An 18,455-nucleotide genomic window follows, 5' to 3' on the forward strand; every position below is an offset into this window, starting at 1 on the left:
ATGAAAACTGTTTATAGTCTATGCTGTACTCTGGATGATCATTAGCCTATTCCCAGACCGCCTGGAACCCTTCAGCCTACCACCAACCAAGACAAAATCACAGTTGGGAGAATGAACTCACACGAGCATTAACATATTTCGGCTCTGACGCAGTATTTACAATGCCTTTGTGCCTTTACTGTGTCTGCGATGTCATCCCCCCTCCTTCCGCCTGGTCCAATAAAATAAGGGATGACACAGCGCTTAAAGGGGAAGAGGCTAGAGGTAAGGGGCATTTATCCTCCTAGCTGCCCTCAAACAGTCTTTTATATATTTATATATTTCCATGAGGCAAGCGTCTCTGTATGTGTATATGATGACAGCATGTCTCGGTGCCAGATGTGACCTGTGGCACTTGGTCCGTGAAAGCTACATTTGCTTTATTTGCCCCTTCTGAGCCCCACCCGACACACACATGCGCACACCTTGAGTGTGTTTTTACAGGTGTGTGGAAACTAAGCACCTTGACTGCCAATGGGTAATAAAGCGGGCATTTGCAATCAGGGCTATTTTTCTGTTCAAAGATAGCAGTCATGTCAGACGGTCCTCCAGCAGACGTAGTCATGCTTCTGAGTAATAGAAATGATGAGCTCGAGATTCAATGCGGTTGGTGAAAAGGGGGGGGGGGTGTGGAGTGGTCTACAATGGCGGTATCGAAGCCACCTCGCCCACTTGAATGGGCCCGCAGCCAGCCTTGATGTGGCTCTAAGCAAACTGCCAAGCTGTTAAAGGAAAACACATGTCGGGCCAGCATGCTAAGATTTAAGAAACATTTGCAGATTTAAGGAAATTTGACCTAAAAGATTTTGCATTCTATAGAAGGAATGTGATTTTGTTACACATAAATCATTTAAATGGTGAAAACTTTGTTTTGGTTTGGGTTTTTGGTAGGGCTTTTCAATACCACTTTTTTTTTTTCAAACCGATACCAGTATGAGTTCTCAACTCTTGAGTAGTTGCCACTTATAATTAGGACTGCTCGGTTTTATATATATATATATATATATATATATATATATATATAGTAGAGTATAAAAAGTATATTAATCACAATTATTTTAGGGAATAATTAAAATGACAATTATTCAATCATTTATTTCATGGTACAAAACAAGAAAATGTTTAAATGTAAAAAATATTTAAGAAACACAATTTTTTTTGAAACACTACAATATAATTATGCAAGTTTCTTTTGGTTGGAGCAAACTAAATTTACAAAATTAGTTATTATAAAATTAAAAAAGTGCAAGTTTCCTTGTATAAACAAACATTGTATTGAAGTTTACTTGCTAATTGACACAACAAAATTTGTATTAATGATTTTCTTGCAATTATGCCAATTTTTGTAATCATGGAGTGCAGAGGTGGCAAATCCAGGTCCAGAAGGTAAAAACCCTGCCACAGTTTGGCTTTAGCCCCTGATGCTAGCTAGCTAGCTAGCTCCCTAAAAGGTAAACAACCACCATAGGAGCTAGCTAGGGAGTTAAATAGTTAGCTAGCTAACACCTGGGGCTAAAGCCAAACTGTGGCAGGAATTTTACATTCTGGACCTGGATTTGCAACCTCTGATGGAGTGTAATAATCAAAACCACACTTGCGTTTTTTTACTTATTGCACAGGCCTATATAGAATTCCCAAAAAGAAAACAATGACAGATAATTGGCCTATATTCTCTCTCTCTCTCTCTCTCTCTCTCTCTCTCTCTCTATATATATATATATATATATATATATATATATATATATATATATATATATATATATATATATATGTATATATATATAACCATTAGTGGAAATAATAATATGGTATATATCAACATACTAAAGATTTGTAAGCAGCTTTTATCCATCCTCTTAATTTATTGCAAGTCTATTACCTACTACCTACTGCTGATTCCATCAGGAAATACAATCCAATCTCCTCACTTTAATTTTTGTTTGCAAGTCTAAGATTATTTAACTTCCTCCACCATGTGGCACTTCCTCTCTGTTTCCAGTGGAGTGTGGCTGCCAATTTGCAGGCTATAAACTAAATAGCCCATGCTAATTAAGATGGTTGGATGGAATCGGAGTGGCTGAGAGACAGATGAGGAACCGACCACAGAGCAACCTGCTTTCGTCCAATTAGACCCTTGCCAGCCTCCCAGTGATGAAGGCCAGGGCTACCAATGTTTGTATTTTTGAGGTATTTGTGAACATTTATTTACATAGTCTTTAGTTTAAGGGGGTAGACTCGCTCAGTTCTGTAAAGCTTGGCACGTAATCTTCAAGGAAGTGTGTTTACATAGTTTTGCTTTGAGGGTATGTGACCTTTGGCTGTGTTTAAACTGCGACAAAAGGCGCTGCCATTTCCCGGAGCGCGACATCTAGTGATCAGCGAGCCTTTAATCATAGTAATAAACGGCCCGCGTCCTTTGTATGTGACTTTATTGGCACGCACAAGTTGGCAATTCCTTCATTATCAGATCATCTGCGCATCATCATTAACGTTACATGTGTTTGCCAACACAATGTTTTCCCGGCTAATACTCTGCTTGTTGATAAGATGCGCTAATCAGCTAGCTTTGTATCCCTCGCTCTGCTTGGCTCGCTGTCTCCGTCAAAGAAACCACACACTTAATTGATCTCAGGGCCCCATTCTTGGCTCCTTCCACTGCAGTAGTCAAAACATGGAGTCTATTCATAGCATAATGAGGGTTTTGGTCTACTGAGAAATAACAGATCCTTCATGGAACTCTGGATACGGGGGCAGTGACCCAACAGATCCAGCAGTTGGTGCTATTTTTCCTTCTTTTTTTTTTTTAAACTAATATAAATATGGCTGCATTTTTTAGTCGCTTTCATAATAATTCTTATAATTGAGTTCATATTAAATATATGTACTGTAAAAAAAGAAAAGAAAAGGAGTGTGATATTGATTTGTGTTGGTCATTTTTCTGCCACTAGATGGCATAATTGCATTTATAAGACGTTGGGGACATCTCAATGCATTCATCTTTTCTTATTAAGAAAAACAATTTAGGACAATCCCTATAATAATTGGGGTCACACACGAGACAGATGTGTGTGATTCCACTGTCATGATTTTTTGGGGGGAGGGGCGCTAAAACTTGCGTATCATTCTGTTATGATTAATTTCTTCTTTTTTTAACTTTATTTATCGATTTCAAATATTTAAAGACAACTTATGCACCGAACATCAACAGACATATTAACATACAATCCTCATAAACACACCCCTAGAACCAAGAGAGAGAGAGAGAGAGAGAGAGAGAGAGAGAGAGAGAGAGAGAGAGAGAGAGAACCCCACTTTCCTTATTTAAATGACAATGAGGGAGCCGCTTCGATTGGCCGGGAGTTGGCTGTGTTCTATCCCACAATGGCACCCAACAGCCCAAAAGTCTATGAAAATACCGAAAGAAAAAGAACTCTGGCCCATAGTAGTAACATGATATACATATTATTTGCCCAATATTTTTAGATATTTGGAAGGTCTTACTTTATCATTAAAAAGTATTATAAGCACAATTCCAACTGAAATTCTTTATCTGGCTCACCGTGTAGACTCATTAATGGACTAGTCCTTGTATGTCCTCGGCTCTCTAAGTATGTGTTATGTAGTTACATTACTACATCACCACCAGGCCCCTTACACATTTCAAATTCAAATCTATGATAATAGATGGGACTGGAAAATACCACGCTAATCAAAGGAAGAATGTTGTGGATTTAACTGGTCTATCAACGGGGATCAGGCGGCGAAGGCGCGGATGAGCTTCCATGTGGCGGGGTGGAGCGTCACTTTGATGTTGTAAATGGACCCACACTCCGCCAGCTGCGTTGCTGTGGTGGCGACGCAGTTACACACACACACACACACACACGAACGTCAAGATTGAAATGACGAAGGGGACCTTGCGGACCGTTCATCATGTCTTGGAGGTCAACGGGGGCTGTCCCATAGACTTCTGCTAAGGTTAATTAATGAAAGTGGAGGCTGGCTGGTAGTCACTTGCAGATGTGTTTCAAGCCCTCCTCCCTCTTGAAAACAGAGGAGCAGGAGGACATTCTCCCAATGTTGTATCTGGGTATGTCATGTTTATAATTCACCGTATTTTTCTTCCTAAAATAGGGGACAATCACCTAATAGTGACATCTGACTTTGAAGCAGCTGGCATGGGATCGATTCCCACTTATAACCACCCTGCAATTGAATGGAAACCACTGCAGGGTGGAGGCCGCCTTTTTGCAATTGAGATAGACTCCAGCCCCTGTCGTGACCATGAAAATGAAGTGCTATTGAAGATGAATGGATAGCTATATCCTGAAATCTGTTTAAATAAGTAACAAGAAATAACACTTTCTTGCCGATATCAAGTTCAGACAAATCAAATAATGCCTTTCGCCATCTGCGATATTTCACATCAGATAAATAGCACAGCAATCGTGGAACATATGGGTCTGTGAAACACTGGTTGAAAAGCAGCATATTGCTTGCCATATTGCAAACATGTCATTTTGATGCTTTGCTGCCTCACAAACTAGGCATGAAATTAGAAAGAGATCCTATAAATAAATATTTTTAAGTAGGGGTGTAAAAATGTGTGTGTTAATTTAAAGTTCTTTTAACACTACTTATTTTTTATTTATTTTTATTCTTTTAAATTGCAATTAATGAAAGCCTGTCCTGGGAATTCCAGTATATAGTATGCAATATATATATATACATATATATATGTCTAATAATCACTAATTATATTACATGGCTGTAGTCTCACCTTACAAAAGGCTGCCATGTTTCGCCGCCATCTTCCTGCTGCGGCTGCCCAAAGGACAACTTTTCGAATGTAGCTAGCCCAGGTGGGGCTTGCATCGATTGTTTGACCCATTGGGTCGACCGCAGCTTCCTCTCGCAAGCTTTATTATTATTTTTTTACTAGCTCCTTACTAGCTAGCCGCTCTTGTTAGCCACTCCAGCCTATGGCTCCGACTAACTACCGCTAGCCGCTCTTGTTAGCTGCTCTGGCTAATTCCGGCTAACTCGGTCGGTTCCGGCTTCACAATGGCTGCCAAGTCGCTGTTGCTCACCGAGATGCTCGTTTGCTCACGCAAAATAAGAATTGGTGGTAGGCTTGCATGTGTGCTCCTGTGTGCTATTCTTTGACCACTAGATGGTGCTAAGGGCTACACACTGGGTCTTTAAAATTTTAGGTCAAATAATCAAAATGCGCAATAGGGACGCTATGCTATGCTATGCTACGCTATGCTACGCTAGCTGCTTCTGCCAACCTGTCTTGAAGATCTCATATCGTATGGAGAATCCAGCTCCGTGGGTCTCGTAGTCGGAGACAAACTTGATGAAGAGCTGGTTTCCGGAGGAGACGACGGGAGAGGGGGCGATTTTGCCGCAGTACTTGCCGACCAACTGGCCGCTTTCATCCACGCCGTCTCGCACTTCCACGTAGTCATACCTGCGGGATAGACAAGAGGATCGCCGTCATTATGAGCTACATACAGAACAGCCTGTTTTTCCCGTCACACAATTGAGGTTGAGAAGGTGTCTATATTATCATAATATCATTTCGACACACCCACACAAACACTGCTGATGTGCTGCCTTCCACGTGCGCTCAACCTGAAGAGCAGGTGCAAAATCTATTAAACACGCACCCGCGCTAAAAATTACATGCCGATGGAATTTAGATCTCCAGCACCAGAGGGGAAACAGCGAACTAATTGAGTCAGAACTGGATTTAGAAGCAGATAAGCTTTGAAATAGGACTCTGGGAAAAGAAGACATGATGCAAACACCCCCCCCCCCCCCACACACACACACACACACACAGTTTAAGGTATGCAGAAGTAGAGATCATCGAAGGTTGCTTGGTATGCTTGTTATTATTCTTGGCTGAGAAATATTAATTTAATAGTCATCTGGGATAGGCTGAAGTATACCCGAGACCCTAGTGAAGATAAGCGATGATGGATCGATAGGCATTTTTTAGTGGCGCACTACTTTGCAGTCATGAAGATTTGCACTGCATCATACACTTACAGAAATATTGAAGCCTAACTTTTAAGATGTATGTAATTTTTTTTACATACATTCCCATTTACTTTTTTTTTGTTTTGATAATTTTAACACAAACCTACCAAATAAACCTTATATGATACATGTTCATTATTCTAATAAATGCATACTCCTCAGGTTTATGTATTTAGTATTAATAAAGTATAATTCCTTAAAAAAAAATTGTTTTTATGTTTTTAGGATGTCTGCATTCAGTTGCATTCCGAAAACATAAAAATGTAAAAAATGAAAAAAAATGGACATAAGTGTTTTTCACTTAGCAGCAATGATATGCTATTTATTGTGTATAGGCAACCTGATTATTATGCAATTCAAACAAAATATTTATGTATTTTCAATAAATACTCTCATTATTATTCATTTAGAGTAATTATATTTTATTGATACTGAATACATAAACCTGAGGATTATGCAGTTCAAATAAATAGGCTTTATTAGAATAATGAATATGTATCATATAAGGTTTATTTGGTAGGTTTGTGTTGAAATTGTCAAAAAAAGTAAATGGGGATGTCATGTAAAAAAATTACTTAAGTTAGGCTTAAATATCTCTGTGAGTGTACTGAGATGATATACAATGTGACCACAACATTTTTAAACCCAAAATATCTCTGTATTAAGCACTAGTAGCAAATTTTTCCACAAAACAATTCATTATTGTCAGTCAGATTGAAGTCTGTTGACAGAAAATGTAGATAACTAAAAAGGATCCACTGTAAAGTTTTCAACATAACATTCCACTCCTTTTATTGTTACTCTCCTGAGGTGATTTACAACTGACATGACAGAAGATCTATTTCTTTTTTTTAAAGCGCCAAGGCATTTGCGTATTTTTATTCTTTCTTCCTGCTTCCTGCCTTAAAACGTCTGCATGCTCTTTGTTTCCCACCAGCTGTGGGAACTTTTTTTTCGCTCGTGCAACTTTAACAAGAACTACTTTGTTTCAGCTTCTTTATCAAGTGCAACGCAATAAAAAGATTACTAGGCTCACATGGTGTTTACAATGTTATTCTCCCAGTAATGCGGTTTAATGGATTGGGAGTTTCCTTTTAAAGGATCTCCTGAAATAAAGGAATCGTTTTGGGGTAATGATGCTTGTTACTTTCTCGGATGCAGGTGCTACAAGTTTGCTGGTTTAATTAGTTTAAATTATATTTCCTAATCAAAGCACCAAATCTTGACTGATAATAGTGGGGAACATAATTTTTCTTGAGTTAGATCTGACGGCTGTCTTAAACTCATTTTTGGGCACGGGATCCATAACTGATCTTTGATGATTTTTCTCTAGCATGACAAGTTTTTGAGATTTTCTAAAAAAAGAAAAAGAAAAAAGAAGGAAATAAATGTGTATGTATGTAAAAAAAACACAAAACAATTAAGCTTTGAGAACTAAAATAAACTGAATAAAATAGAACTTACAACAGTATTCTAATCATTACAAGGTTAAGAGAAAAGCCAGCACTAATCCTTATAATTGCTATGCTAGTTTTGTATTTGTCAGATATTGATAGTATGGACCTATTGGGATCTGCACGCACCTCTCAATTTTGACTGCACAAACAAGTTGCCACGTAGATTTAGATAAGTCCAATCTTAATCAGCTCTTCTTACTACAGTCTTTCTACAGCTAATCAATGGAAATTTGCTCATCTGTGGAGAAAAAACTTGATAGGCCAGAAAAAAAAACTGACTGCAATTTTGGAATCAGCATGCCTATTTTAGTTTTAATCAGCACAAATGTAACTGAACTGTTTTTTTTTTTCGTCAAAATTGTTTCCCAGTGTAATTCTTAAGCGTCCCTTTTTTTCCACAGATATTTGCCATAAATCAGAGTCAGAAACATAAAAAAATGACCAACAAATGGAGAAAAGAACGGGAAGCCTGGCGGTTCGCTAAGTAGCGCCCCAAGTTTCTTAGCTTGGAAAAAAAAAGAGATACAAGGATTTTATGCCACATGCTTGAATGAGTTATTATTTTAAATGTTAAATTTCTTATTTATTTATTTATTTAAAATGTTTTTATTTACCCTGTTTGCGAAGTCTCTCTTTTCTCTCCAGGAAAAGATTGCATTTTTAATCAGCCATATCATGTTTTTATGATCAATTCAGATGGTGCTGGGAAAAGTGACACAATGTGAATAACGCAAAGAGAGATTTTTTTTTTGTAGTGCTTGCTGCACTATGTGTATGCAATGCCAAAAAGCATGAAAAAAAAAAAGAGTCTTTATTAGGCCTTGATGAGTGGAGCGTCAGCCAGACCTCGAGTAGTTCCGCATCAGTGACTCCACACTCCCTGTGCTAATGCAAATCCATTTAGACTCTTATCATCTGGAAGGCATTATGGTAAAATTGCTTGGTGGGGCAGTTTAACACCTCTGAAAAGCCTCTCCTGTCTATTCTAGTGCCGATTACACCTGTGAGGATTTATTTCAAAACTTGAGAGTCTTTAGAAATGACAGAGGTCATGTATCAGTCTCTTATCTATAATCGTAAAGGAAACACAGGCTGGTTTTAAATCCCAAAAGGCCCCTCAGTTTTAGGGTTAGCTTGTCATGAATGCCCTCACCTGTCAAGTTAAAGTTGGATTCTGCCTCTCGGGGCCTTTGTGGTGTCATTTCGCGTCATATCATTGCGGTGGATGTTGTTCTTATGCCTCGCGACAATATAATTAAGGTGTGAACATTGCACCTATTTATTTGTCTTGTCTGCTCTGGAGCTACACACACACGTGCGTGCACACACAGCGCTAATAGTGAAAATGGTTTGTCAATCCAACGGGGAAATTAAAATGAAAAAGGAGGGTGTGTTCGGAGGGGAAAGGGGGTGAAAGTAATTCTGTACAACCTTCGCTTCACCGGCTCAAATGTATTAGCCTGCCGTCTTTCTCCAGGCACAGAGAGAAAGCAATTGGCTAGCATTGGACAAGAACATTAGTAGCTCTTCACAAAGCTAAAAAAGAAGGCAACAAACCCTTAGCTTGACACTCCAACATTTATATTGCGTGCACTTTTCCCGTGGAAATATACTGTAGTCTGTCGACAGGCTGGCTATAAATGTAGGGAGACTCACAGGCAAGTTGTCACATTGCCATTTTCTTCTCCACCAGAGGGCGCAACGAAAAATTGTAATACTAGTTTTCTTCGTATAAATGGTTAGGGGCTGTGTACTGTCTGACAAGAGAATAGCACATTATGAGCTGACTTGAGTGCCAGTTATCGGTTTTGCACAACACAAAGTAAAAATAAAAATAAATAATTTCATATATTTTGAAACAGGCGTTGTTCATAGACAAATTCTAGCATCAAATCATGTGGATCCTTTATAGGAGAGATACAGACATCTTGTCATGCCCCAGTCACTGTTCTGTTTTAAGATAACTTTAAGGTAACCAGAGAAAGTATTAGCCAACATGGTAGTTTGGGACAACTTGCCTCAGTCATTTTGAGGTTTGTTGTCACATATGCAAAGAATGGGTCAATGAAAAATGCACCTTTGGCAACTCTGTTTATGTATGCCAGAATTGTTCTTCAGAGGATGAGTCTGAAGAGTGAGGAAATTAGTTTGCCAGGTTTTGTTTCATTGTTTAAAATTGGATTTTGCAGTTGTCGGAATTAAAGTATGCCCGAATGTCAGGACAGGTTTAGGTTTCATGATGAACCGTCCATCCATTAATTGAAATGCTGTTATCAATTTATTTATTTATTCAATTTAATCTCAAATTTCCAGTTTAAGGGGAGCAAAACTATCAGCGCTATGACCTATATGCCAGCAGTCCCAAAATACTTTAATCCACTTCATAATATTTTATGTTAAAGTTTGCTGAATGACTGGTACATTTTCAAGATCAATGATAAATAATTTATCTGGCTGTAAAAACAAACAAAGAAAAAGAGGAGAACAAGGAAAATGTTGTCCTTGTTTTATTAGTTGAAAAATCCAATGAGACATTTTACCCATATAGTGTGACAACTTACCCATTGGTGGGGCAACATGTCACATGGCTTATAACTCTGCACTGATACAAAGTATGAAAATGACATGAATACAAAAAATATACCTAAGAGTTTGGTATTTAATCTGGTATACATGTTTATATATGATGTATTTATTCCAAGAAATATATAAAGGTATAAAAAGTGATATAACTAGCCCCAGTCTCCCTACTTGAAGTGCTTTTTTGTGACAACATTTGGAAGCTACATTTCTTAATCAGCCTCGAAAAGCTCAAACATGTTATGGAAACCCCCAAATTAGATCCACGCTGCGTTCTCTGACATTTCTCTTTCTGCAGCTGTCCTCCTCTAAAGGTTGTTGTATGAAAACATGTCACCTACAACATGTTCAAACATCTCAGGGCAAGATAGGGGGAACGCGCCTCAGCAACTGATTTGCAGGTCTGGGAGGCCCCAGAGGACTTAAAAAGGGAAAATGAGCTTTTGTCAGCTGTCAGGAAAGTTGGGCCCACATGCTTACAAACTGTCACTGGGGGCACAGTCACAACATCATTAACGGTTGTACAAGATGATCGCTGAGGTGCTTTTTCCATGTTTTGATCCCGGCTTAAATAAAATGGTCTTTCTTCTCAACTTTCCCTTCCATGTAAATCTGTTTCGCATATGACAGTCATTACCCTTCACTCGAAAACCGACCTCAGCTCTGTTTCTTTGAGCTGGAATATAATGTCCCCTGGGACAAAATACACTCCTCAGCAGGCAACATCAGGTAGACTTAATGAGGTCCAAATATCGAAATGCAGCTAAGGAGCATTTACATAATGCACAATATGTTTACTTTGACTTTATACACATTTAGCTAAAATACGACTCATATTTTGTGTTTCATTATTTTCAATGACTCACAATGCTTCTATTGTATATTGTCGTCAATATAAATATTGACTTTTTGCACATATCGGATATAACAAAGGTAGCGTAGAACTTGTTTATTGATGGTTTTCAGTAGGGATGAGTGAGTTTTGATACCAGGTATTGGCAGGGCTGGACTGGCCATCTGGCGCAAAGGGCAGATGCCCGGTGGGCCGGCGTCTTTTGGGGCAGATGTGGTACTATTCAATTATTATCGTCCTCCATTTCACCTGAAAATACCGGCCCACAATTTAGAAGGAGCAGCCCATAATCCATTTACAATATCAATAGCAAACTGAATCAATAAACATTAGTGGTAGAGCTACGTGGTAGCCAAGGGTGGTCAGGAATCGGGCTGGGCCGGCGGGCCAAAGTCAAAATGCCAAGGCTGATTATTTGTGCCAGTCCAGCCCTGGGTATTGGAATTGGGCCAATAACCATCCTTATTGAAAGGGATCAATACTTACGATCAGGAACTAGAAAAAAAAGAAAGAAAAAGAGAATAGTCATTTTTTAAGAAAAAGTGCTATATTGGAGTCTTTCTTTAAAATTATCTGCCATTTTTTTAGGGGGGGGGTTATTATGTATCAAAAGTACTAGTGGTATCAGTACTTGGTATTGGTATCGGTATTGGTTCTGTTGTTTTCACGCATATGTTGTACATATGTGATTCCTTGCCCAGTAAAGGGAAAACACTTCTATGTGGCCACACCATAATCTGCCCCCAAATCAAAGTTGAAGTATTCGGTTGTGGCAAAGCAACACAGCAGGATAAAACACCCGCCAATCAGAGCTGATGTGTTTTCAGTCGTGGTTCCTCGTCAGTGAGGGGAAAAAGGGCGTGATTACTTCTCTCGCCACTCCATTGCCACAGGGATGGTTGGAAAGATAAGAAAGGGGAAAATTCTCTGGCCTCAAAAGCCCAGCTGTACCCATCAAGCGGTTCCTCTTTGGCTTTGACACCCCCAATATGGCCACACTCGCTTGGGACACATTTTTAGCTGCCGATGTTTCTGGTTTTGTGGCCTAAGCGTATTCCTAAACTGCAATCATCATTACCACTGATGGAAGTTGCCAGCCTCCATCTATTAGTTTTCTAAATGACACTGTCGTGTGATCCGTAGACAACAACAATCACATGAATGAATCTGGCTATTTAGACTCTATTATTACATTTACCCCCTCCGTATACAATATACAGAATAATCCTTCATTTAGATACATGAGAAGTTTGTTGTTTGCTTCGAGGCGGCTTTTTTTCTTTTTCTTGACTCAGTGCCTGTTCACACTACGCATGTGGGTTGAGATCGCTTGCTATTGCAGCAGATGGTCTAAAGCACAATTATGCATTGCTATGTAAGGTCTAAAACAAGTATTAAAAAAAACAAAAACTTAATAATATGGTATAGGAAAGGAGCTTATTTTTTAACCTGGATTTAAAAGCACTTTATTGGTATGTTTACAATCATTAGTCACTCTAATAATAAAGGATACCAGCAAATTGGAGGACCGAATTATACACAAGTACAGAGGAAAAAAAAGTCGCGTGCGTTATTCATAATTATTCATAATTACAAATGACGGTATCCCTCAAGTTTTGTTGTCTATTGTCACAAATTTAATAGCATAATAAAAGTTTATGCAAAAAGGCTAAAGTGGAATATGCACATTTAATATACTTTGCCGTTTAAAGCGTGCTTTGGGAAATAAATTGCTTCACTCTGTGGATGGTTAAATTGAACCTTGAAAGCATACTTTTGCAAACGAAGAGTCTCTTTTGTATATACGGGAAAGAAAAAGCCTATTAATGTGCATTTGGGAGAGACAGACAGAGACAGAGAGAGAGAGACAGAGAGAGAGAGACAGAGAGAGAGAGAGAGAGAGAGAGAGAGAGAGAGAACCCCTTCATCTCTGTGGGCCATTACGGGCGGGAATCGTTCCCATTTGTCCCACCTTGACATTTGAAAGGATCTCTGATTGCAAAGGAGAGAGGAGCCGGCAGAGGTGAGCAAAGAGAGAGTTCACCTCAGGGGTCGGTGACGTGACCCAGAAGATCCGCCATTGCGGCAGCGATGAGAGGTCAAGGGTAAAGCAAACCAGGGCAAAAGATGGGCGCCAAACGGCACATCGAGGTTATTACTGTATGTCCTGTATTGAACAGGTTTTGTTCCTTCTGCCTTTGTTCTGTCATGGATTCATGTCCTTCACTGAGCATCACAAAAGTCTACATGATTTGAAAGCAGTGATATTATTTACACGAGTATGACGATCACATTTTAATGGGATGATTTGCATGAGGAACGGCACAAGATTATCATAGAAATCAAACAAGTGTGGAGGTGTCGCTCGCTTGAAAAAGGATACAGTCCTCAACTTAAATGAACCCAGTAATCTACACTGTAAAAGAAATCGCATAAGACGACACAAACCAAAAGACACGCGCATCAGATCATCCATGTGAGACTTTCTGCTTGTACAAGCGAGCGACGCTGGGCGGTTAATGAGCTGCGAGGAGCGCACGACATTCAAAGTGGGCCGGAGATGCGAGAGAGGAGGCGAGGATGGGGAGGAGGCGAGTTGAAACTGAGGTCAACCCGAAGTAAAAGCTGTTGGGTGCTGTTCAAATCGCTCTCGACTGTCACAATGGGCAGGAAGGAGAAAAGAGTTGTGATGTGGGTGGGTTTGGGTCCCTTAAAAGGAAAACCGAATTTTTGAGTGAGCTGGTGAGCGATAGTGAAGGCGTAGCTTGAGAAGGAAGAAAAGATCAAACAAAAACGGCCGTCTTTTCACTGCCCTGTTTCTACTGAGCAGTAGAGAATGCATTGTATCATTATCTTGTCAGACAATATTGACACAGCATCAAATATTCATATTTTTATGGAGTAGTTGGCCAATCGAAGGAAGTTAAACTGCTTCACAGGAGGTAGACACTTCCGTCGTTACGTCGGCCCGTCATTGACAGATAGATGCCCACCTTTCGACAAGTGCTTCCGCATTTTCAGCAAGTGCTTTATGATACAAAGCTTTGAAAAAATATTTGGACTGAGAAGCACCGTCTGTAAAGACGCGGATGTCAGGTTCAGGCAGCATAGAACATTTAACATTAAACAACCAAACAGAAAGGAAGACAAGAGGTTTAAATTATTTTTGCTTGCTAGGAGAACGGAAAGAGATGTCCCCAGTACAGTCTCTTATCGCGCTGTGGACACACTTTGCCATTCCCTCTATTTTTATTGAATATTTGCTAGTTACATAGCGATTGCTGTTCTAAAGGGGAGGGGTATACACAACAGCAACGTCAAAGCAGTCATGGATACAAATCATCATGCAGATAATAATGTAGACATGTTTGACTTCAGCACTGAAAGTTGTAATCGTCAAAGCTTAAAAAGTTCAATAGCAAAATATTCCAGTCATCATCTTGCGATAAGGCCACAGTTCTTGTTTTTGAAGATGATCTCTAATCTCTTAAAAAAGAAGATGCAATACATACGATCGATTCGGTTCGGTTTAATGCACTCGCAATTTTGAAATAAAAAAGATTTTCCAGTTCAAGACCCCTCGCACCTACTTTAGGTGTTACAATTTATAATGGAATTGCAATGATTCACAAGTTTCCAAGAGTTGTTTTTCTTTGGTTACAAACATTGGCAAAGAGATACATTGAGATACCAGTATATCATGGATGGGTTTTATTTTCATATATTGATAAAAATATAAGTGCTCTATCATAGTTATTTTATTATAAGTGGCAGCATTTAGAGATCTAGTCCTTTTTTTTCTTTTTTGCATTTTCATTACCAAAAGGGCAAACGGCCCAAACAAAGCTTGTCTTCTTCTTAAAATAAGCAGCTAAATGCCCAAAAGAAAGATGGAGGTGATGACGGCGAGGGTGTCAGAGATCAGTCTGGGCATGTTGCTGTGTGACCGGGTCATGTCGTCGGACACACAGCCTTGGCTGAGAGTGAGGTAGATTGTGTTCAGACCCTGAGAAAAAGCCTTGTTTTGGGATTGATTGTGGGTATAAACAGTACAATAACCTTGATGCAGGAACAGGATATTGCTGGTTCATATGGTGCATAGATTTGTACCGTTATTGTGTCGTGTCCCTTTGAACTGAAAATATTTAGGTTAGCAATTTAAACTACCGGTACATGAATTGCCTATTTTTCTTAATGTTTGCATAGATGGGTGGGACAATAGAGACAATGCAGTGAAATGTTTCTCAAATGCATTTACACTCCTTTTCCCCCCAACAATTACTGCTGTCCAACAAAAGACATAAAGCTGTGACACAAAACAGTGAATGAAAAAAAAAGGAAAAAAAAGAGCCACTTAAGTGAGGCGAGATCAAGCAAAGAGCAAACAAAGCGAGAGATTGTGAGTGGCTCCAACTCAATCAGAGCGCAGCAAGCAAGCGCCCCATCAATCACTGTCTGCTTGTCCTGTGGCCGAATCACGCCACGTTGAGTGGTGGACAACCACCAGCAATTTGAAGCCCGCTGTGGGAAAACACAGTTACCTAAAATGACCCTGAGGGTCTCGGGCTTAACTTCCTACCTAGCAACTCTCTTACCCACTGCAAACAAACTATATTTCATTCAAATGCCCTCATGGGATCGAGTTAATTCTTTGAATAAAGCGTCCTGTAGTTGTTGAGACCCCTTTTGTAGATCTGTTTAAGCACAGTGCAACAAAAAGGAGACTTAGCACAAGCCCTGCATCAATCAAAATCACAAGATGCAAATACGCTTAGATTACTGGGCAAAACAAGTCAGGCAAGCCTTGACAGTGACACATTACACTACGCTACATTTACATGAAGTCAATACATGGGTAAGGTCAAAATTCCGTTTTCTGAAATATTCGTGATAACCCGTTTATTTACATGTGTGAGTGGACTACGAGCTTACATATTAATATTTATTATGTTTGTAAAAATATAAGGAATATATACAGTAGTTACATATGAGACTGTGGAGTGGCCATAGTTTCTGCTGTACACGTGTCCGGATCTAAGCCGCGACAAGCGGGCAACATTGCACAAATAGATGTCATTTCTGTTTTTAACTCATTTGCTTCCAAAAAACGTTCTATTTGAAATATTGCCATGGTCCCAAAAACATATTCATACATTTTCTATGCTTTTGTTACGCTAGCGCATACAGAAGGCTTTGATGCAGCTTCTGACCTGATGAGGACGCTTAAAGTAATGGTAGTTGTTCCAAAAAAAGCAGGTGACAGCAGAGTATAAGAGATCAACCAGGGCCATGTTGCAAAAAAAGTTTTTCCCCTGGGCTTTAAACAGATTTGTGAATAATGATGAAATTTATCTATATTCTAATGCTAAATACTAATTGAAATATACTTTTCTTTCCTGATGAAAGAAGAAGAAGAGACTCTAATCTTATTTTGGTAGGTTCCATGTTTTTTTTTATAGCAATAGAACACAATATTCAGTGGACCTTGCAAAATCCCGTAAAACAGCCGGGAGTGAAGTGGGTTGCTTCAGTGAAAATGGTTGGGAGTGAATGACTTAACTTTCCACAATAAAAAGCCATTATATTCATGTAGTCAGTTTCCTCTTTATCCCACATATATATGTGTGTATATATTTCACCATGGATACAGAAAATAATGTGAAAACATCGCGGAGAAATCAATGTATTCAAGTTAGGCCTGCTTGGCGAGTGGCATCGCAAGATGGCCGCCGTAGTAGCAGTAGTTCCTGTTCTGTAGACTATAATTCCTTGGAAATAGCGTTCCGTTCTCTGATACGCATTTATATGAAGAAGTATTCAGGTTAGAAAGGATTAAGAGCAAATTCGGGATTTTGCGCGTTTACATAAACTTTCAAAACCTGAATATCAGCAATATTCGGCTTGTGAAAGTGTTATTGACTGCATGTGAACATAAGTCGGTTTTCCAGCCGCTAAACGGACATGCCCGTTTCCATCTGTTCTTCTTTTGCGAATATTGAGGGGACTCCACCGCTGTAGGTGGCGGTATACACCATAGAGATGTGATCCACCAGTAATTTAAAAGAAGAAGAAGACCAGGAAGCGACTGCGCCGTGCGATGACATCGTATGAGTTTGCTTTTGTAATTCTAGATAAACCGTAGCGTTTCTTTGCTGTTTTCCATCTAAAATAGCATTAATATTCGCTTCTTTAATTAATTCCAAAAAGATTTCGGATTCGTCGTCCCCGCAAACATACCCGTGTGACGTAATATCTGGTCAAAACGTGCGACGTTGGCGGTCTTGCCAGCGGTTATTAGCAAAACCTGTTTCCATAGCCAAAATTGGCATTTTCCTTTTTTCGATACGCTTCAAAATCCATCCCCACTAAGCGTAAAATTGTTTTTGCACATTTTTGGCCCTTTTTCGAATTTGTAGCGTTTCCATTCTGTTTTATTTTCACATTTCTTAAAATTTCGAATATAAATCGGTGGATGGGAACCGAACTATCGTCACTGTCTGTAAATGAACTTGAAACTCTCTTGATCCTGAACTTGATCCTCCTTTTCTTCACTGCTTATCCTGTTCAGGATTGTGGGGAAGCGGAGCCTATCCCAGCTGACTTGTCAAGAAAAATGTATTCATTTCAATAAAAAAATGCATTCAAACATGATTTTCTAGCTATGGTTCTTTTTGTAGAAACGTCGAAGCAATTGAGAGAGCAGTTTTTGTTTTCCAGAAAGAGACTTCCAAGTAAGGTGGCCTGGATCGGTTAGGAGTTGGAAAGAAGTCTCGAAAGATGAAAGAAGAAGAAAAAATAAATCAACAGCGTCCTGACATCTGAGCAACATTCCATCCCGAGCAAACATGTGCCGCGACACCCGACATCGCGAGGAACAACCAAAGAGGCGGACTTAAAATCCAGCAGGTTATTTATGAACACTGCCCCCTTGTCCCGTTCCTTTTCACTCCCCTCCTTTTCCTATATTCTTCCGCTGTGAAGTGCATCTCCCTCCCGCTGCGAGGTAGAGTGGCTCACCTCCCGCTTGTGGTCCGGTTGTGCATGAATCAAAGTGGCGACAGGGCAGCGGGGAGGATGGCAGATGCCACAGCCGGAAAAAGCTTTTCAATCAGGTTGCCCTTCCAAGTCAAAGCCAAGGTGAAACACTTCACCAGCAGATTACAAAAAAAAAAAAACACCCGCGGTCATTCGCACTGCTTTCTATCGCACATGTGCAGGAGCCTGCTTTAATCCTGCTTATTAGCCAGGGAGTAACCTTTTAATGTTTAAAAGTGATGAAGAAAGAGAGTAATGAGACTGAAGGTCAATCGTCTTTCTGTATGCCGGACTCTTCTCTCGCCTCTGGTTAATTGATAAGGTGAACACTTAACATTTGTAAGCAGAGTGGCTTTCATTTGCCTTCAAATGGCTCACCTAGCCTTGTTAACGGCTTGATTTTGGCATGAAGTCGTGGGAATCAAGATGAAGTTTTGCCATGT

General features: G+C 39.6%; 1 protein-coding gene across 2 annotated transcripts in view; it reads right to left on the bottom strand.

Annotated features, from left to right (window-relative positions):
- The window catches only part of nrp1a (neuropilin 1a), a 70,506-nt gene that overhangs the window by 42,395 nt on the left and 9,656 nt on the right, over positions 1 to 18,455 (bottom strand). For both annotated transcript variants that reach the window (XM_086065706.1, XM_086065705.1), the window contains exon 4: positions 5,331 to 5,512. In XM_086065706.1, the coding sequence (XP_085921832.1) occupies positions 5,331 to 5,512 (182 nt within the window). The remainder of the gene's footprint in view (positions 1 to 5,330; positions 5,513 to 18,455) is intronic.

Source organism: Leptonotus elevatus, chromosome 21, assembly GCF_054856555.1.
Source record: "Leptonotus elevatus isolate MCC_2025b chromosome 21, RoL_Lele_1.0, whole genome shotgun sequence".
NCBI lineage: Eukaryota > Metazoa > Chordata > Actinopteri > Syngnathiformes > Syngnathidae > Leptonotus > Leptonotus elevatus.